The 22,297-nt window shown below is 39.7% G+C and overlaps 1 protein-coding gene across 2 annotated transcripts in view; it reads right to left on the bottom strand.

The window, feature by feature from the left end:
- The window catches only part of DMTF1 (cyclin D binding myb like transcription factor 1), a 30,669-nt gene extending 9,366 nt beyond the window's left edge, over positions 1-21,303 (bottom strand). The window contains exons 1-12 of one of the 2 annotated variants that reach the window (XM_055807478.1): positions 21,122-21,303; positions 14,161-14,277; positions 13,523-13,642; positions 12,507-12,601; positions 11,631-11,745; positions 8,496-8,572; positions 6,844-7,001; positions 5,977-6,009; positions 4,714-4,823; positions 3,758-3,986; positions 1,935-2,086; positions 214-429 (exon numbers count right to left, since the gene is read on the bottom strand). In XM_055807478.1, the coding sequence (XP_055663453.1) occupies positions 214-429; positions 1,935-2,086; positions 3,758-3,986; positions 4,714-4,823; positions 5,977-6,009; positions 6,844-7,001; positions 8,496-8,572; positions 11,631-11,745; positions 12,507-12,601; positions 13,523-13,642; positions 14,161-14,269 (1,414 nt within the window). In that variant the 5' untranslated portion in view covers positions 14,270-14,277; positions 21,122-21,303. Of the gene's footprint in view, positions 1-213; positions 430-1,934; positions 2,087-3,757; positions 3,987-4,713; positions 4,824-5,976; positions 6,010-6,843; positions 7,002-8,495; positions 8,573-11,337; positions 11,470-11,630; positions 11,746-12,506; positions 12,602-13,522; positions 13,643-14,160; positions 14,278-21,121 lie in introns of those variants that run through there. The other variant, XM_013301358.3, reaches the window with a different exon arrangement.
- Positions 21,304-22,297: the final 994 nt, after the last annotated feature.

The following is a 22,297-nucleotide window of genomic DNA, read 5'->3' as shown; positions in this document are numbered from 1 at the left end:
CTTGCTACTGTTGTCACAGTAACACCTACATTTGCTTAACGAAGTTAGAAACAGGCAAATGGAACCCAGAAATCCTTAATCTGAAGTTACGGCAAGACCAAAGCAGAATTAACAAGATCATGTAAGACATGCCCACTCCTCCTTCACCATCTTAACATAAGAAAGCTTTAGGTTTCATTAGAGGACAGCGAGTCATTTGTTTCAGCTACTTACAGACATGTGTAATCTGGACTGGAATCTGCAAAGCTGCCATAGGGCTTGGTGTGTTGCCTGTGTTCTCCTCTAAGCGAGCCACTCGAATCTGCACATGCTGAACCCCCGAACTGGAGTTTGTGTTTGGTAATCCACTTCCAGACTTGTTCTCCGAAAGCAGGTGCCCTGGATTGTTTTTCTGGTTCTCATGGAGTTGTTTAAGACCTTTTATCAGCACTGAGAGAAAGAACGCTCACGCTAAAGCATGTCTGAAACGCTGCATGTGAGATTTATCCAAGATGAAAAAAGTAACCAAAATCCTTCTGAATTTGGAACCTAAACAATTTATAGAGATTTATCAACTAGAAATTTAGCACATACATAAAATACATTTACAGTCAACTATCAGAGTGAACTTGATTTTCTCAAGGAACCTAGACATTTTAGAATGCTTGAATAAAAAAAATTAAAATAAAAAAAAAAAAAGAAAAGCTCATAAAAATATAGACCTCTCTACAACCAGGTATGGTATATACCCACGCTACAACCAAGTGCCAGTATCACTAGTTGTGTAATGCCATTATCAGAAATAAACGCTCTAATTTTACAAAACGTGGAAGCGGACTTGTTCAAAAGGTTGACAGAAGTGTCACTGGAAATACGGAGCAAGAGAGAATCTCGCAGTGGCTACACTACAATTCTCAGTCTGTGCACGAAGTGGCCTATCGCACCAATAAGCCCACCCACCTTTCTTCCCTATGATCACTTTGGTCCCACTGAGGGAGTGGTTGACATGAATAAGGTGACAAAAGCTGAGGCCTCTACTTTTCTAGCATTCAGTACAGCAAACTGCTTAAACATTTCCCACTCCTGAGAGCATGACATTCTGTCTCGGGGAAAGACAGTGGAGCCTGTTGATTCAGCAGTGTATTTATTATATGAATTATTCGATGCAACGAATGCCTCTTAATGTATGGTAAGTGTAACAGGGCTACCCTCTCAACTGCAGCCTCCAGGCATGACTAATATATAACCACACTGATGACCACAGCAAGTGTCCATTAAATTACACCTTTCATTATGACATTCATTAGTCATCATGGCTAATCTCTCAATTTTTTTTCCTCTCCCCAAAACAGAGAAAAGGAGGACTGAAGGTCACGGAGTCTGAAATACTGTTTGGCCCAGGCACTAGTTTCTCCAGCCAAGAAAGAGAAAGTGCTATGAGAGACTTATCTGGGGAGCTTTATGCCCCCGATTCCTCCCTTCCCCCTCACTGTGCAGCTAGTAAAGCTAAGGTTCAGCACCTCAACACAGATTACATTTTAACATTGTAAAGGTAACAGATCTAACCTGAGGTGACAGTTAGGCTGCATACAAGAGTGATACATACTCTTCCACCTGAAGAGGTCACCGCCCTCCATACCAAAGATCAGCATCATCTGAGATCTACCAGCTGAGCTGCTTACATACATGCTCCCACTTTAGCCAAAGTGAGGGGAGTTGGAAAAATCTGCTCCTGTTTAGTTGCATATATCAGCTTGGCTTTTTTTGACCAAAACACTTAAGGATTGCTTGTAGGAGCAATTCAGCCAGCAGATCCAAGGGGCCAGGAACTTCCAGCAATGGAGCAACGTGCTCTTTGGTAACCAGCGCTTTAAGTAGAGAACAAAATGCAGCCTTATTCCTTTGACATTTGTGAAAGGAGCTGTTAGAAGACAAGTGTGCAAGTAGTACATTACCAGGGAATGAAACATCTTTGTGGTTTGCAATCTGTCTTTTAATGGTCCACCATTTACTCCGGAGCCACTGTGGTGAGCGTACACTACTCCATCCTTCAGCTAGTAAATCCCAATTGATGTCATTTTCATCAGAAACTTCAAGTTCCGCTATCCTGGCAGGATACAGAAAATATTTACCTGTTAGAAACTACCCTCCAGACTGGAAGTGGTCTTGCACATCTCCGGTCTTGTCACACATTAACAGCGGCAAAACGGCATGCTAATGAATAGCCTACCAGAGCTCATGAATTGACACAGGCTTCCAAGGCTCCACGCTGCCAGAGGTCAAGCAGAATCATAAACAACAGAAGATGGACTAGACTTGTTAGATGATCCAGTCCATCTCCTTGCCATGCAGGATTATTCTCCTTATTTACATACACATTAGGACTTTGACCAGATTATTGTGAAGCATTCCAAATGATGGTACTCGCATCTTTTCTCTTTGGAAAACCATTCCCCAAACATATCTCCAAGGCAGGAAATACTTCCCAAGATTCACTCTGAACCTTCACTTAATTAATTTCATGTTATGATATTTACTTGTTTTCTCCTAAATAACACTCATCCGTCCTTAACAGAATTTTGCCTCCTCTCAGATGCTTCTTAGCCAAAGCAGATCAAGTTAACCACAATATTAAGCAGTTCCTCATAAATCAGTCCCATAAGGCTCTCCAGGTAAGGGACAGTCTTCACATAATTTTTGCAGATGTTATACACACACTGGATTCTACCAAAATCTGTTTTGAAAACTATAAATAGCTTTGATTTGCCTCCAGCTCATCTACACATGGAGTATATGAGAAAGGAGGGGAGTGAGAGGGGAAAAGATTTTTGTGGAAGTTAAGAGCATTTCTCTTCACAAACCAAGCAACAGCACTAAACATCCTTGCTAGCTAAATAAATGGGAAAAAGAAAAAAAGGAAAAAGAAAAAACCTACCAAAACCAACCCTGCAGGATGAGTTAAGAATATCTGGACAGACCAAAACAGATACCATTTGTACAGAAATATGAAGAATTATAACCAGCACATTCTTCAATCTGGAATCAGGTTACTTATTTTGAGTTCATGTCAAAGAGCTTCAGTAAATTAGTAGTGAATATTGCTTTGTAAATAATGCTCACATTCCCTAGATGTCTAGGCTTTTTATTCTCACCCAAAACTATCAACCATAAAAATCCACTGGCTAAAAAGCCTGAGGTAAAGGCATTCAAAATGGGAGGAGGACTGGAGAGAGCAAAACATTTCCAAAGTTACTACCAGGTTGCCAGTTCAAATGCAAAGATGCTGATATCCAATCAGTGTTTGGTGGCCTACATGAAATTAATTTGCAGTCTCAGTTTAGTTCTTTGTAGACAAGATGTCCACATCACAGAAACCACCACCACACTTGACCCTTGTTGGTCATCTCTGCAGAGAGGCCAAGGACTGAACGGGCAGGGAGACTGAACTACCCTCCAGTGAAGGGTTAAAGCGCATTGGTGGGGCAACGTGTGGGAAGCTTGCACGGTCGCTGCCTGTGCTGTACCTTTTCTGTGGAATAAAGAAGACTTCAGTCTCCAGGGTTTTCAATCTGACACCTTTCACGAACACTAATATTCACTAAAAAAACAAAAAACAAAAAATATGTTCAATAATAAATCTCTGGGAACTATAAACACAGTAGTGATTTTTGGAGGGTTCTAGAGTTTTTAGTGTCTCAGAAACCAGCAAAATGGACCCCAATGGAATCCTGCTAGAGTCATGTATTACAAACCTTTAAAAGTAACTAAAATAACAAACCTCAAGATCAGATTTATTTCATCTTCCTTGGTCCACTCAGTGCCCCCACTTTGTTTCCAGTTGAGATAGTTGAGCCATTTAGAGCGGCATTGCTTTTCAGAGCGCGTCCCAACCCGTTCTGCCACAGCAGCCCACGATACACCTTGTGTGACAATGTCACCCGGTTCCGTGCTAGTTAGCTCATGTACTACTTCTGCTAGTCTTCTTTCTTCTTTCTCTGTCCACTTCCCTGAAAGAAAGAAAAGCCCTCCAACTTAACTAAAAGAAGATGCCCTCTGTTCTGATCCATAACATGTCACCAGACATTTATCTTCAGTGCCTAACACCTTATTCCAGATGTAAATATTGACCTGTGAAGAAAATATTAACTGTTTTTACTTACTAACAATATATATTACAGCCATTCCTGAGTAACAAATGCGTAATTCCATTGTTTTGCTACCAAGTTTCTCTTCTCTTCCTTTCACACAGATGAATGAAGCCACACAGAACTTACCAAAATATTGAGCAAACTGGTCTAAGCTACCTGAATTGTATGAGTTGAAGCAAATAAACCATGCAACAATTCAATATACAGTAATCACATGAGGTGTGACTACATTTTCCTTCCATTTGAATATATGCACTACAAAGTAAACAATACTTTATTCCTAAAGCACATCTGTCTCTTAACTGATACCAAATATACAATGCATGTTTATAAACATTAAACATAAGGAAAAGTACTTTTTAATCCACCTTAACAAAATATGCTCTTGTGGCATAAACATATGTTCTGATCTTTCAGAAGTGAAACTGCAGAAACCTGTACCAAAGATGTTCTAAAAATGGTCCCAGATTTCACATTTTAAGTTCCTGGGTTCAGAGTTACACATGTCTGAAAACACCACTGACAAAGGCAAAGATGACAAAGTTTTAAGTAGAACAGCCATTACCGACACCAGCATTTACCTCACCTGTGTTGCAGGTATCCTTCATCAATCGACATCTATCTTTTACAGATGAAGCACTTCTCCCCAGTGCAGCTCCTATTGTGGCCCAATCGTTACCATGCTTTGTTCTCAGCCTAAACAGAAACACGCTCATTAGCACTATATCCAGTTATGAGATTACCAAAATATCAAATATGCTCTAATAAAACCAGGACACACGTGCAGTTTACAGGCTTAAAAACAGAATGGGGACTGACTTTGATACTACCATATTCATATTTTCTATCATCACTGACAGTTTTTCTATGTATTTCTAGAAGCTATTAGCTTTTGGGCCAGCTAAACCACAGGATACTCACTTATAAAATGCTTAATATCTAACTGTCTTGCAGGAAGGTTGTGAGGCATAATTACTGTGTTAAACACAGTATGAATGTTTAGATAAACAGCCAACATCTGTTCTACACATGTTCCTCAAGGGTTTTCAGGTGGTATAGAGATCATTTGAGAAATCTAAATAAGGCCTGATAAAAACCCAGACATCCTACAACTGAAATGAAGCAGAACACTGCAAAATCATGTTCATAATTTTAACTATTATTTTCCTCCCACACATGACAACAGGTTGCTTAACATGTTCAGCCATGACTACTTCTGACACATCTGAACCACAGGCAGCTTGTGAATGACACAAACCAGCTAAACTGATCCAAACATATCCATCAACACAATGAAATATACTCCCTTCTTTCCTTCAGCCCAACTTGGTTTCTTCAAACTGCTCAACCTGGAAAGGTGCAAGGGAAGATAAAAGTCTGCAGCCCCTCTTCTTTGATCTATCAAGTTCATGGACAAAAATCAAAAAGCCTTACTGACAATTCATGTACCTTTTTAATACCTTCACAAGAGAGATTCTATCCTTGACCTTCCACTTTCTTTAGAAACAATCTTTACTCAGATTTCCTAAAGAAAGGGAATTTCTGTTTTTCACAAACAAATGTTGACTGCCTGCAAAAATCCAAAACATTACTAGTTTAAACAGAAGGCTTGCTTTAGAACTTTATTGCATATTGCTTATGTCCTGAATACACATTAGAAAATACAAAAAAATAATCCAAATGTTGTTTCCTTTCTCTTCAGATTAATTTGATGACCACTGTTTTCTGACAGTTGGAGCAGGAAATTTACTTGTAACTTTTTAGTGATTTCGTGAAACAAAACCTGTAAAAACTCTCAAGCTACTAGATATAAACAAAGTAGTGTGATCTTGTTAATAAAAAGACTTACTCTTTAAGTTTTTCAATTTCCTCAGGAGTATACCTAAGCAACAGGTAAATAAAAATACATTATTTTAAACAAAGCATACGGCATAAATATTTTTGTTTTACTAACCACACAGTACATATTTAGTTGCAACAAGAGATTGAGGAATTTGAGATGTAAGAAACCATCTGACTAAATGCTTCAAGAACTTGAAGAACAAATGCCATGTTCCACCTTGGTACATATTCCTAGGGTTATTTGGTCTAACGTTCCTCTCATTTGCAAGCAAAATTCCTCATTCTCAGAGATCTGACTACTAAGAATAGAATTAGAACTTTGTGTATTAGTCTCTCAACTAAACAGCTATTTTTTCTGTCCTGTCTCTGTTCAGAATCACCATAAAGCTGATTTTACATTAAAACCCCCAACAATCAGCATAAGATGGTATTTGTAATTTTCAACTACTTTTAAAAGCTAAAATCTAACATCCTTTTCAGCACTTCTGGATGGCACCTTACCCATTGCTTTACCAGTGGGCAAAACTAAGGGCACAGGGATGAAGATCAATTAGCTCAAGGTCACAGCTCTAGAAAGAAACCACACCTCAGCAGATCCATGCTTGTGTCAGTCTTCCAATCATATCAGAATCCTCTCTGCATCCTTATTTTGGGTTTTTTTGGTGGTTTTTTTTGGTTTTCACTCATGGATACCATCAAATTAACACAACTATTGTCATGGTTGATCTACCAGAATTCAGCAGAAGTGATTTATGATTAGTAAGAGCTAGGTCTGTTTGGTTAGAATCTTCTGACTCACAAATAACATGTCAAACATTAAATACATGACCCTACTTAAACCAATAAAACCATGCAGCATTAGAGGTTTTCATACTTTCCAACATGGTTTCTGTCATCATACATGCGAAGAACTCTTCTATAGACAGCAAAGAGCGGTCGATTCAGACCCCAAGCTATTGTCCTGTAAAAGTCTTTTCTTTCATCTTTTGACATTTCAAATATAATTTCAGTGGCATCTTTTATTCCACGGGCCTAGAAGAAAGCATTTAAAAAAAACCAACAAACAACAACAAACCACAAACAAAACACCTTAAAGTCTCCTAGAAATCAAAAAGCAGCACACGAAGTATTGAAGTATTGAAGCCTAGTATGCTATTATGCAACTTTCTATGTATCACAAATACTACTGTCCAAAAGTTAAATGGAGTATTTATAAATTAGCTACCTCAAATACAAACCCTTGAATACTAGGTTTTGGTGGTTGGTTGGTTTTTTGTTTGGTTTTGTTTTTGTTTGGGTTTTTTTTTTTTTTTTTACACTGGAGTCCAGGTAGACATGGAAGCTCTAACCTTCATCCACATTAAAAAAAAAATCTCTCCAATGTGTATTTAAGATCAAAAATTGAACCATCATTTAGAACATCACGGAAAATACACTGTGGTGGAATTAGCCTGGGGTCATACAAGGGAAGGTTGTCAAACAGTACTGTATCAATTTATTACACAATTTTGGATATTCCTTATCTGAAAGCAATTTTTTTTTTCAGTTAAACTACTCTTCTTGTTCTAATGGAAACTCAAAGTAAATTACATACAAAACCACTGGAGTTAAGTATAAAAGAAAAGCTTTAGTTTAACTTCAGCTTAAACTAAAAGTCTTTATATTTCAATTATTTGAAGCAGTACAAGAAAGCAGACAAATGGGAAAATAATTAATCAAGTGAGATACCAGTAACTAAAAAAAGATATTTAGCTAGCTTAAAAAAAGCTTCTCTGGATTTAAAAAACAGTATTACCTATTTTAATGATTTTGTGGCAGAAATTCTAATACACGTAAAAGCAGGCACACTTTCCACAACAAATTCTGAGAATTTTTACACCAATGAAGTCTAAATTCAGGGCTTTTTTTGATCCACAAATGAAGGATGGTGATCCTGTAATATCCAAGCTATAAATTTTCAGCTGTAAGGGCTCAGCTCAAATATCCTCAGTGGTAAGCCTACCACAAATATGACTTACGGGCAATTATCACTGTCAGCTTAACTGCATGCCTATTTTTACACAGCACTCTGACACCAATATATTAAGGGGAAGACAGCAGATACAGGCATCCTTGCAGTGTAGTAAACAAATACAGATAAGGCATCAAAGAAGTCTGGAAGTTGTATTCAATGCTTTGTAAGGAAAATTATCTCTACTACTAAATTTTTTTCCTCTGTCTTCACCAAAGTTTTCATGAGTGATGTATATTCAGAGAAACAGATTAAGCCACTCAAACATCCTGATATAAAATTTTAAAATGTTTTTATATATATATAAAAAATATAAAATGTTATATTCAGTAAGTAGTCTTAAATCCTGTATATGGATACAATTTTCTTATGTATTTCAAATGAGCAATGACCATTTCTACTGGGAACTGATCAGAATCGCTTATTGCATATTCTGGGAAGTACTAAGGGAAGCTGGTTTCTAACAGGAGCTGCATCACCACACCAACTAGCAGATAACATATGCTAACACATACCTTTAAATAACGCTCAATGTTACTCATCAAAATGTCAATTTCTTCCTTTGACCACATCCCTTGCTTCCACTTATGGCCTGAAAATAGAAATGACCAACTAATTACTGAAGTGAAAGTCAGCAAAACAAGAACAGAAATATCAGAAAACATGACCCTCACTACAATTAATGAAGAAAAAAGTAATTTTAGCTACTTTAACTACAATTAAACAATGTTCTTTCAGAATTGATAAACAACCCCTAGTAACTGTCAACTTATGTTTACATAATGTGAGTCAGTCAGACCCCTCTTCTAAAACATCCACTTTTTAAAAACAGAACATGCATTCCTCTATTTGCTGTCAAGTCACATTTTCAGGCTTTCCCTTCAGCCACATCCAGAAAATTTCTGTCTTTAAACTGACAGCTGAAATTTCCAAGCAGGTGATTCCAGAAGCTGGGACTTAAAATGTGACTCCTAGTATTACCTGAGGACCTGGCAACAACACCGAGTTCTCTTATACGCCTTATCATTTCCCAACATGTGAGTGGTGCTACCTACTGTGAGTGCTTTTCATAGAGATAAATGCTCTACCTAGTCCATTGTGACACGCTGGTCCATATCTCTCTTCTTTTTATGCATTAGGAATAATGCCCAGTGGTCACAGTCAAGATGAAGACTCAAGGCAAGTGGTTTTTTTTCCCCAATTAAAAAGTGGGAAACCAATAGAAACAAACATCATGTTTTGTCTTTGTCTATGCCCTTAGTAACTACAATGCCAGCTAAGCTTCAAAAGCAAAACCAATCAATTTTATTCAGAGAAAATTTCAAACCTCAAGTCTATCAATAAAAGATCAAAACATTCCTACCCTAAATCTACATACAGATTCCTCTTTTTCTCCATTCATGCTCATACCATACTTAATATTAATGATCACTTATAATTAAGATTATACTGGTGACCCAGTTTACATACTGGTGTGTGCTGGCTACCTGCCCATCTCTGGTCAGAAAAATCAGGGTACTTCCTTCTCAGCCTGCTAATTACCACAGCTGAGAGGCAGAACGCACCAAAGAGATTGTTTACTCAAATCCAATTATAATGAAAAGTACAAGCATTATTACTAATACTGTTGGAACTGATGCGAGAAAACTCTTCCCTTGTGCCTGATGGCTTCAATCTCTTCTTCCAAACCTACAGAGACAAAACAATAATCTACCACTGTAGCTGTGATTCACATCTCTATCCAAGCATCTGAACTGACTTGAAGGGACACTGATACTCTTCACATGGACTAACCGTTAATACCTAACTATTTTAGGAAAATGACATATATTTTGCACTTCATGTGTCTGCATATTCAATGCCAAGATTATTATAACCTGCCTACAGGTCTTGAAAGAAAGCATTACTAGGTGGAGTGCTATAAAATTATTAGCTCAGGCAACACATGTCAAACTCCTCGCTAATGTAAAAGGAGATGCACTGGGCTTCCTCCACAGCTGATCTCTGTCACTAAACATGGAAACCCCAAGAAAAGTTCTGCTAGTATGGATTCTCAAATATTTTTCTTGGCATATTTTATTGGAAATGTCTTCGAGTTATTAATCTCTTCATTAGAATTACCAAATTTAATGCCTTCATTCATTCCCAATTATAAATGCTACCTGTGATATACGGTCAGTTGATATGCCTGTGAGACAGCTACGAAGGCATTAAGTTTCTAATATATTTAACAAGGCACACATCAAATATGAGGCCACCAAGTCAAATTAGAACAGTCACTCCTTTCTTTGCCAAATCACCAGTACATACTCCTCCAGTCACAGCTGAAAATAAGCTGCTCCCAACCAAGGTCCTTTCCCACTGACTACTGTAAAGATCATGATCTCTGTGCTGCTTCTCACCCTAGAGCACTGGAACTGTAGCAATAGGATTTCTCACTACTTCTACCCAACTGCCTCAGTGCTGTGATGCAGAGCAACCTCTTTGCTTTCCTGTCTCTTCCCCAGTCCTTGGACTGAACACTGAATAACGACTTTTGAAGCCCTATAAATCTAATAAATAAGAAGGACAAAGAAAATGGGGAGAAATTATTTATTGGCTGTTAGAAGCAACTGTCAGTGCACACTTGGGATCAGTAAGTGGTCACTGACAGAGTTGCTCAGTTCCCCTCTTCTGAATTTTCCATATCCGACATCCAGGTTCTGCAGGCCTCCCCGTATTTTCTCACTGACTCAGCAGTACACGCAGGTCTCTGGAGTAGAGCTCACTGAGTAAGAGATCATTTGCTTCTGGGAGAGAAAACCATTACTTTTTTTCCTGAAGTTTTCCAATAAAAAAGGGAGTTACTTTGGACTGACTGAAAAAGATTGGATTTTTTTTCATCCCTAGAAAGAGGTAAAGTCAGAGTAAGAAAAATAGTAGAGAGATGAAACTGGAGAGACATGGCTTAATTTGACACTAAATTTTTTGTCTAGGTTTAAAAAGACATTTGCTGTGGGGTGGGGAGCTCCGAAGTTCAACAACTACTACATGATTGCGCAGATACATTTTGAAAGAGAGTAATGCCAGTGGGGCACATTTTTAGAAGTAGTGGAGTAGTGGTGATTATTTCAGTAGAATCTGGTCTGCATGACCCCTCCACCCCTGAAACAACTCACTTCCAGAAACTTTAATATGAACCACAACATGGTAGCCAGACTAATAAGCTCTGCTTGGGGAAAGATGGATTAACCTGAGTGCAGGTTGATTTTTTTTCCTGGTCCATCCTTCTCTGACTGCAGCTTCCCATCTCCTAACCAAGTAGAAGTGCAAACGGAGCATGCACAACTGTCTGCCCTGCATGTGCCGACACATTACCTACAGCAGTTTTCTACCACGGCCACTAGAACCACTGTCACCACTGAAAGCGTGGTCCCTCTTCCTCTCCAAGTGTATCTGGTATTCCAGCTTCCTTCTTGCATACAAAATGTAAGAGAGATGGTGAAGAAAATGCATGGGATCTCGCAGCATTTTTAGACTCAGTCTTCTCAACTACCTTCACTGAAAAAGCCAGACCAGAGATTACTTTACGCAACCTGTAAAATGTTCTGAGACATTTGGAATAGCTTACCATTTTACAGCTTGGGAGAACTGCATTTGAAATGTCCTACCTTTATTTGTTAGAGAATCCTTATCCTCTTTAGTAGTGAACCAGGCTTGACTAACAGCTGACACTTCTTCATTGCCCATTGGGGAGATTTCATCCAGTTGTTCATCCTGAAGAATCTTGAAAAGACCAATATGATATCATCCTGTAAGATCTTCAGTGCTTTCTACCACCTCGCATTTAACATGGAGGCATAACTTGAAGGACAATTAAACCAGCACACCTAGTCACGTTGCTGACTGCTCAGAAAGTGCCACTTTTTAGATACTGCATTGAAAGTACATTCACCTTTCTTAAACACCTGAGTGAGATTTAGCATCTTAACACACAGATGTTGTGAGAATTTATTAGATATCATTCTTCATCCTGTTTAATGTACAGTGAATAGGAACAGTCTCACTGGCTTTGGCAGAAAGAGCACTGTGTCCACCATCTCTGATCTAGAACTTGTAAACATGGTACACCCACAATGAGAACCGTATGAAACTGTTAGGATTGGTGACAAAACAAAGTGTATTTAGGCCTGTTATAAAGCTTAATTTATAATCAAAGAATGACAGAAATACCAGATAAAATTGTTTTATATGTGGACCACCACAGAGCAAGTAATTATCAGTGGAGGGTTATATCTATTGCTGTTTTCTGTATTGCTCTTTGGGCAGTAAGTTACGCTACAAATAACCTCTGTCATATATAAAACGATTCAATTGCAGTTTTCTAGACCAATATTTTACAAACGAGATCTACGCTCAAATACATTAATGTCACACTAAAAATAACCTTATTACTTTAATAACCCCTTTCCGCTATTTGTTTCCCTTTTCATTTCCATTTAAATAAAAATGTACACCAAAAGGTCAATTTTGAAGTTTTACTGTACCTGAATCTGAGTGACAGTTCCTTCGTTAATCTCATCTTCAGCTACCTCAGTGGTAGCAGTCATGGTCACCTCAAAGCTCTGATCATTTTCTGAAACTTCAGAATGGATAAGTTAATTGCCTACCTTACTCCTGTATTTTTTTATGCATGCTACAGGTTTTATATAGTGCTACCTTTGCAATGGAAATTTTGAAGAGGCCTTATTTGGTAATTATTTGTTGACACAGTATAATCATCAAAATGATTATCAACTCCTTCTCTTCATAAAATTTAGATATGGGTTTTGAAACCTGCAGTTTTATACTTGACTACAATTAAGACAATGTGAAACGTATAAATACAAAGTGTTTGATTTGGTGCAAACATTGGAACTGTACTAATGCTCCCTTTCCAGCCCTATCTTCGGTATTTTCCAGTTACTAAAGGCCAATGTTCAAATCCTTTGGCTGCATTCTTTTTCCCTTCAACTTCAACATGATAATGCCTTTATTTCTAAGGAGTTTCTACTAAGTTCCATGAAACAACTGCTCTAGGTATTGTAAACTGGTATTTTAACTTGCTGGATCTGGTTTTGCCTCCCTTTGGGAGATTATATTGAACTATTCAATATTCAGTCAACTTCCTTAAGACTAATTCAGTCCTCAGCCTATCTTTTGTACAACAATCTCTGCCTTAAAAACATCATATGTCTCAATATTATAAAACATGCAAAAGCTGCTGTTTGATCACTAAAAATCCCTAATTGCAGATGGACAGCATCTAGTTTGTTGTTCATTCGCTTATCCTTCAACTTATCCAATATACCTGTGTCTGCAGGCCTTTATCTGTAAGGCAGGTTTACTTTAACAGTACTGTGTAGACAACAATTGCTGCAAAACTATTCAAGGCTCTATGAGGTAAGGATGATACCCAAGTATATTGATAAACCATGCAAAATATTGTAACGCGATCCAAAAAGTCCACTTTTAACCTTTACCAACAGAAACATTTGTTAGAAGAGTACATAAAAGAACTTACTTGGAACTGCAACAACAGAAATGCATGGAGTGGAATCATCAAGGCTTTGATCATCCTCTGATAAGCAAAGCCTCTTGTGTGGAGGTTCAGTGCTGTCTTCAGAGTCTACTTCATCAGCTTCTAACAACAGAAACATACACAGGTTACTTTCTGTTAACAAAACAGTTTCGGAGAAAGTTCTGCTACCAAAGCAGCCCAAAACAAAAGGCGGAAGCAAATGTGATAGGTTGCTTCGGTGCTTTACTACTGACCAGGAAGCTGGTCTGAGTTATGGGAAACAACAGTTCACATGCTTTCTTCAACACACATTATCTGTGAGATTTTCTTTGTACATTCCATATGCAGTCCATCACACACAAACCAGTCCCCTACATCTAGAGAACTCTGGGTACATGCTCGGTTCTAAGAACTGACTTCCACTAAAATAAATCAGGATAGTTATATCCCTGTTGGGCACATACACACAGAATTTTGTGATTTACACCTAATTTGACACTTCATCCTTCTTTAAACTGAAACAGAACAAACTGCAGCACAGTAAGTTGAGTCCAAGTAACTCACAGGATTTGGGGACAGGGAAGTATGATGGTTGGACCAGTGAAAAAAGAAAAAAAATACTATGCAGTACAATTCTATACCATTTTGAGGGCAATGAAGTATAAGGTTCCCTTCAGTGTCCTGAGTCAAAGTCACAGAGTTCACGGTTTCTATTGTCACTGTGTCAGACTCTTCTTTGACTGTGCTCATACTCAAACCTGAAAGAGCAATACACAGGTTACATTTCTGCAGTCAGACTGCCACTGTGATCGTAATGTTGCTTCCTTTATCTCAACCAACCAGCATAAACTCCCCCAGAGAATGACGGATGTATGTATGTTCTTTTACATGAAAAACTCCAGTTTCAGACATTCACCTGCCTTTATTTTTCCTGTAGACTTATATGTTGCACAGGGAAACATCAGATAGCTTCAGTTACTTTTCCAGTTTAAAATAGTACCCAAATTCCCTATTCAGGACATTTGTAATCTACTACTGTTTGGTTTGGGATTTTTTTGTTGTTTGTTGTTGGTTTTTTTTAAATACAAACCTAGGCTATTACTTTTTTTCTCACTAATATTTGTTCCACTGCTCATTTAATAATTTTACTATTACATAACCTAAGCTAGTCAAGATGGAGAAATATTTCTGTAATCTTGTACTACTCATAGCTGCACTATTTATACATAAAGTTGCAAAGTTTTATTCTCCTTCCATGCACATAAATAATTGTGAAGCTTGTATTTTTACTTTAGCATTGAAACTACATGAGCAACAGAAAAACTGGGTGCAAGCAATCACCAGTATAAAAAACCATGCAGAAAATAAGTTATCCAGGGTAAGCTGTATACACTAGTCAGTGAACTAGGCCAATACAAAGTGCTTCTGATAATCTCATTTCCACTATAAAAATACTATGAAAAAACCCAAAACTTGTAAGAACGTCAGTGTAAACTTGTGCTATTACTAATTTTGAAATAAAACAAAAAAGGTGTTATCCACCAAGTAGAAAGAAACGTAGCCTTTTCTGCTGCAGAATCTACATGAAATCACATCTAAAATACCCAGCTTTGCAATCACTTCATCAGTTTTGAACACCGGGGTTTGGTGACTATCTTTGGCAGAGATTTGTAAAAAGTAAGTATCTTCAATTTCTCCGTGAAGAGCTCAGTCCTTCTTATGTGTTTTCTCACATGTCAACAACAGGAAAAAAGTTAATTGCAACTTTTATTTTGAAGCCAAAATACTGTTATCAACAATGTTAACTTACATTACTAAAAAAACCCCAACCATAGACCATAGCTTAAAAAAACCCCAATCAATCACAATTACACTACAAAGCTTCCATGTACCAAGCAGGAATATCCATGTATCCATACGCAGGTGGAATTTACAACCTGGATTTTAAATCCCCCGTCTAATGTTAACAATATGGCTTTGGCAGGAAATTATGTAATTTTTATTCAGAAAACATGTTCTTTGGTATTGAAGATTCCCAAGAACAGCATTTCCTTGGAAGAATAACACTACTGCCAGTCTTCCAATAAAATTACTTTTCACTTCTCAGGCTTGATGAAATTTGGCCCATCTTTAAGCGCAGGTAGTGACCGATTCCTAGAATGAAGTGGTATTACCCTTCTGAACACGTCAATTTCGGATACTGTTGAAATTTCAAATGAGAGGGTTCTCAAATTTACTTTCGTATCTACCATCAACAGCAGCTCCTTGCCACATACAAGCATAGGAGGCAATAACTTCCTTGGGATTCATCTGCTTCTGAGTTCTACAGCCTCTGCCCTATACTTTACTAGAAGTGATGTTTGCTGCATGGCTATAGAACCGATTTTTAAGAACCAAAAAATGCACCCTTAACTCTAAAACATTAAGAAAGAAATCCAAAGTGTTATAGCTAAATTAGCAGACCTCTTCAACCCAGTTTTGAGCTATTCATTTAGCTTTTTGGGGGAGTGAACAAATTGTATCATTCTGGAGGACCAAAAGAAACAGACAGATTCTCTTTTTCATGTTTGTATGTACTTTCTGAGTAACTTTTACTACAAAGAATGCTGGAGTAAAAATTCCCAAAGTTACCTGAAATGCCATGGAGGATTGTCCCTTTAATTTTACGTGAACAGAAAGTGATGACATTTATTTTTCTAGGATCAGCTGAAAGCACCTATCTTTCTTCTCACCACTATAAAGGCTTGAAAGACATAAAATTTATTTTTATAAAACGTGTCTATCACATACTTCACCTAAAGCTGATCTAGAAGCAGTAGAAACTATAGCACCATCCACAGCAGAAGATACAGAAGACCATTTCTTCTTTTTTATTGAAAGAACACTGAAAACTCAATACAAAGAGAGCAAAGCTAGGTCATTGTTTCATCAGGATTTGCTGAGGATCAAAGAATAGGTTTATAGGATTAGGTTCCCAAATTAAAACCACCGACTAATTAGGTTTGCCCATTCGCATTCTCTCCCTTGCTGGTTTGCCATGTTAGAGAAGGATGCAGCATTAAAGGAGTCCATACACCCAAACCTGGCACTTCTTTCAAAGGTGGGTAGGATGATACACCATCATCAATAGGTGCTGCCCTGACGCTTCCATACAAACAAGAGTTGTAACAGAACTAAACAGACAATAGCTGAGGCACCACATCTAAAAGCAGCACTGATTCTTCTGATCAAGTTAGACGTCTACAGTTGTCAGCTTGAGCTCCCAGGTACTCCTAACAAAGCATCAAGAACTGTGCACGGCAAGTTGTTCAAGGAACTGTGATCACCTAAGAAGGACTCTTCAACGTAATTCCTGGGCTGCGCAAGGTTTTCTAACTGTTTGCCTATCCCCCAACAATGGTTTATTCCAACAGTAACTGCAGGCTCTCCAGAAAAAAACCAGTAATGTTCTGTGTCAGATACATGAGATTTAGCTATCTCAAATTTTCTGAGTGAAGGTAATAATTATAGTCAAGCCTTGATAAAAACTTTAGAGCCAAATCCTTCATTTGACTTGAAAAAATCCCATCAACTGTAATGGATATAGCCTTGGACCTCAGCTCAAAACTGACTGAAAAAAACAGAAGGAGCCAACTCAAAGTCAAATGCGTATTTTGGACATTATTTTTTATTCATTACAGTACACATACAAGAAAACTGACGGAAACAAACTTGGTTTTGTAAGACACATTTACACCAGGACAGGAATGCTAACCCATGAAGACTTGAATTAGTGACCAAAAGGTGAGAAAAAAATCTTAAGTAACTGCAGTGATTCTTCTGGGTGAATAGGAAACAATCTCCAGACCTTATAATAAAAAACACTGCTTTACACTTAAATGATGACAGAACTACCATGTATGCTGAAGATACATCAAATATGACATTAATGGGACCACTTGGGAGTTTTCAGCAAGCTCAGTGGAGTAAGCACAGGAGACAACTGCTGCAGGAGACAACGCCCTCTGATGCAGGCTTCTTTGATACTGGCTGTAGGGACACTGTACTCACCCGATGTCCTTCATTTATCATGGCATGACAGCTGAAGCCATGCTAAACAATGCTGTACCACCACAGGGGTCTTTCAGGATGTGCCATGTGAATTCTGTTCCATACAGATACCTGCACATCCACTACACATCTGCTCTTGAAAAAGTTAAATACAAAGTTAATGACAGCCAAGGTTTCTTAATTAGTGATAACTACAGCATGAGTAGTCTCGCCACCTCCAAAATATCACCTTCCTTTCCTAACTTCACTAAGTATGCTTTTTCAAAATGCATTGATTTCTATTTAAAACAAAAAGCTTGCATTAATTTTAAATGCATAAGCCACGACTTTTCTTTAATCCTTGATTCAAACACATTCTTCATAGAAATACCAATCTACCACTAATATTTTATGTTCTGACGGAGGGCATTAGCTTGTGGGGGAAGAGAACACTGTTGGAAGCACATACACTAACAGTGTCGATGCTTATTACGAAATGCAGTGAAGACAGAATAATCTTAAATTTCTAAGATAGCACCTTAGAATCAGTGTAAATTTAATAAGCATTTTTTGCCCTGTTAAGACTTTTGAGAGTTATTTACCAAACTCAACATTTTTAAGAGTTGCATTACAATTCTAAATAGGTTTCAACATGCAACCAAACAGACAGAGGAAAATAATTCCCCGACAAGAGTAATTTAATATAGAATTCCAATATAAATTTTCCACGAAACCCACATACTACAGCCGTTCTTATTTTTCTGGGAAACATGCAGCAGATTTAGGCAGGAAAAAAAACCCCACAAAGCTGATTTTATACCAAGTTACAAAAAACATGAACATTTTTTATACAAAGTTCCTGTAATTCTAATCATCTTCATCAGGCAGACGGGCTCAATTATTCTGTGGGCTGTAAAACTTAAGCACTTCTAAGAACCAGTATTTTTACCCTTGCAGACAGAATTTTGTCATTATGCCTAGTTATTAACTGAATGTTACATCTAGTCGTCTGTGGACTGTTGTAACTTTTTGAATTTCTGCATGGAATTGTATTAAAAGCTGTTTTCTCTGCACTGGGCAAAAATTAAAAAGTATATTTCACTAAATGCTGTAAAGAAGCAACATCAAAGTTTATTAAGGGAGGCTACTGATGCATTTAACTGGAACAATCACATGGAAGGCACTGGGATGTCAAGGCATTCATTTAAGAGTAATTACACAAAGGAAACAAAGTCATTACAGGACCTCATACACCTCATACTTAAGGAAGCCTGAATGTTTAGTATACTCCGGTCAAGTCATACTTCCAATATATAATCAGGAGTTTCTACTATTCAGCTAGTACCAATTCTCTGATGCTATTATTTAAGAAATGGGTTCTGCTGAAATGTAAAATTCCACCACACAAAAACTGTCTTTAACAGCTGCAACAGAGAACCTAAGAGGGGACCAAACCAAACAGATATCAAACAGAAGGACCCTGAGTTCAAGGCATAGAAAGATTTATTAAACTGTACCAGCATGAGATTACAGTCCTTTAGGAACAGTTACATTCTATTCGTCAGTGGTATTTTGAGAAGTGGGCCATCACAGAAACTGAATGTATGGGTGACACAATGGGACAAACTGTTATTTGCATTGATCCAAAACTGGCAGAACTCCATGAGCTCCAGCCTATCCATCGATATTTTAATAAAAGGCACTGAGCATGCTTTAAATGTTACACAGGGGAAAACAAACAAACAAACAAACAAGCTAATTCTTAGCTTTTTCAGAAGAAAAAATACAGGAAGTTGCACATTTTCAATAACAGAAAATGGCTCTCAGGCACAACTCTATGGCTATGGATAAAAATCTTGGTAAGTATGATATGTACTAAAATAAATACTCTTTCTCCTTCATGTAAATGCAGTTTTATCCTAAGCACACAGTTAACTTCTTCACCTTTATATACAACAGACAGAAATTTAGCATGCAATAAAATACGAAAAGCTGATTTGTTATCCTAACTGCACAAGGTATAAGACTGATAAGCAAAGCCACAGCTCTGTAACCTCCTGATGGCCAGACAATTACACTTACAAATAAGAGACTATTTCAGTATATAAAATACAGTATGGACACATGGAGGTCTTTGTCTCTTGTATGCGGGTATACACTTTATAATTTTGAGTGGTTAAGCCAAAAATCAGCATTTTTAGGCATTCTATTTAAACAGTTTTAATTGATGTTTAATCTTTTAGTAAAGTCATAAAACATCATCCAGAAAGTTTCAGTAAGCGTCCGGAAAACAAGCATGAAGCTGTTGACATTATTATATTAATGTGGACTGATGAAAATGAGAATCTAAATGACATGTGTCCATCTCATTGCAAAGTCTACATCTCCTGGTTTTGCAGAGGGATTTTAACTATGCTGTCAAGAAGCCAACTTAAGTCTATGGCCAGAGCAGCACTGGCAAACAAAAGGCATTTTCTAGATTACTTCAACTCATAACTTACAATGGCCAGATGGAGCCAAACAATGGTAACTCTCTGTGAATAAATACATACAAATACTATCTGTCAGCTGAAGAGATAGCTAGCATAAGCGTAATACACTTCAGGGTTCCCAAGTGCTGACCTAAGAAAAAAAGACCCCTCAAATAGAAGGAAAAAACTCCAAAAGGATGGGAAAAGGGGCTTGTCCGACCGGTATCTTTTATTTTGGCAAAACAGACAGCATAACTCTAGAGCAGAAAAGCCTGCTGCTGCTTTTAGATGAAACCCCTGATCTTGGCAAACTCCACTTAAAAACAGAGCCCCAAGCAACCTCAAATCACAACTCTCGCTGGAAAAAGAAAAAAAAAAAAAAAAAGATTATGAAACAAAACAGATAAAAGCCACAAGCTTAGGATACCCCAACCGCAGACCTTGCAAGGGGAAATCGGGAATCTAAAATCGTTAGTGCAAATGGCCCTTTATTACAGAGAAGGGAGTTTAAAACACAAATATCAAGAAAGACCAAAAAAACAAAAACCCCACCAAAAATCCCGCACGCCGCCCGCCCCAGGCACCCAAGGTTTGCTAATTTCCAGCCTTCCTCGCTTTTGTCGCCCGCCAGCCCCCGTCCACATTTCTTCCTGCGCAGCGCTCCCGACAGCACGCAGCACGCTGGCCAGGCCCGCGGCCCAGGGGAGAGGCGGCGGGAGGCAGCGGCCCTGCCCGCCCTGCCCCGGCCCCCAGCACTGCCCCCGGGGCGGGGGCAGCGCCCCGCAGGCGGCGGCTCCGCGCCTCAGGGCCCGCCTCAGCCCCTCACTGCCCCCCGGCCGCCAGCGCCGCCATTTGGTCCCCGGGCCGCCGCCGCCGCCATTTTCCCGTCCTCTCAGCGGGCGACGGTGCTGGTCGAGAGCGCTGCCAGCTTCGCCGCCGGCCCAACCCGGCCCGGCCCAGTCCGGCCGCGACTGAGGCGTGGGGCCGGACATGGCCGCCTCCGCCTCCCCCTCCCCATCCCCTCAGCCCGCCGCGCTCCGCCGCCACCGCCCCTGCCGGGCCGCTCCCGGCCCTGTCCGCCCGCAGGCCCCCGCGCACTTACTTCCTGTTTTGGGTCCGGGCACTTGAGAAACCAGGATGGAGACTCCCAAGTACCAGGATGGAGGCGCCGAGCGGCAGCGAGCGGCGAGTGGGGGAGGCGGAGGCGGCGGCGGGGCAAGGCGCAGCCAGCCCGCGAGCCCGCCGGAAGGGCCCGCCGCCCGTCCCCCCCGTCGCTTCCGCCCGGACGCGGCGCCACAAAGCGCACGGTGCGGGGGCCGCAGAGGCAGCGGCGCCACAAGGCGCACGGCGCATTCCTTTGCTCCGTGCTGGGGAGGCGGGAAAGGCCCCCTGCGGCCGGCCCTGAGGAGAAACCCTTTTCTCCGTCCGTGCTTCCTTCATGGCTTGATCTTCGTTTCTCTGCTGCCTGACGACCTGAAAAAAAAAATAATACGGTGTATTATAAAAAGCGAGCCTTACAAACCGAGAGTAAACAAGCGCCTAGCGGGCTGAGCATTGTGGTGCGTGCTGCCTCACGGGCTAGGTGCTCGAAAGCGCCTTGACAATAAAAAGCCACCGGCTGAGCCTTTTCACTGACAAACCGGGTAGATAAAGAGGGAGGGGGCGAGTGGCATCCCCTGCCTGCGATTTTATGTGTGAAAACCTCCTTAGGCTTCTACCACAAAGCCAGTTTTTGGCTGCTTCCCTTACGTGCTGGACCTCTAGCTGTGCCTGCCCCCAAACCTTGGGAGCTTTAAGATGTGCCTTGTCCCTTGTGAAGAGCTTTCCTGCAAACCACGCTCACAGGCTGCAGGGATCCCAAAGCCTCGGGAGAGGTTTGTGGAATCTGCTCATCAGGCAGCATGCAGTTGTCCTAAACATCTGGTGCCCTTTAATACCTTAACACCCCCCCCACCCCCCAAAAAAAAAAAAGCATAAAAAGATGCCTGCAGGGGACTGGTCAATGTGGCCAGTGGAGCTCCCTTTGCTTCTGAAGCAGTGACTGGAGGGAGGCAAGGCAGGACAGATGCCCTGCCTGGTCTGGCATATCTCAGATGGGGCTGGATGACTATGGTTAGGTAACTGCATCTTGCACATAAGGGTTTGGGTTGCTCAGTTTGCCCAGAGAATGCTACAGCTTTGAGATACTGGGGTGAACAGGGGCCTCCCTGCATGGCTCTTGTCAGGGAATTTCTGTGGAAGGGGCTGCAGCAAAGCGCAGTTCTGCTCTTACTCTAGA

Source organism: Falco peregrinus, chromosome 6 (assembly GCF_023634155.1).
Source record: "Falco peregrinus isolate bFalPer1 chromosome 6, bFalPer1.pri, whole genome shotgun sequence".
NCBI lineage: Eukaryota > Metazoa > Chordata > Aves > Falconiformes > Falconidae > Falco > Falco peregrinus.
This window is presented reverse-complemented; position numbering and strand designations above follow the sequence as displayed.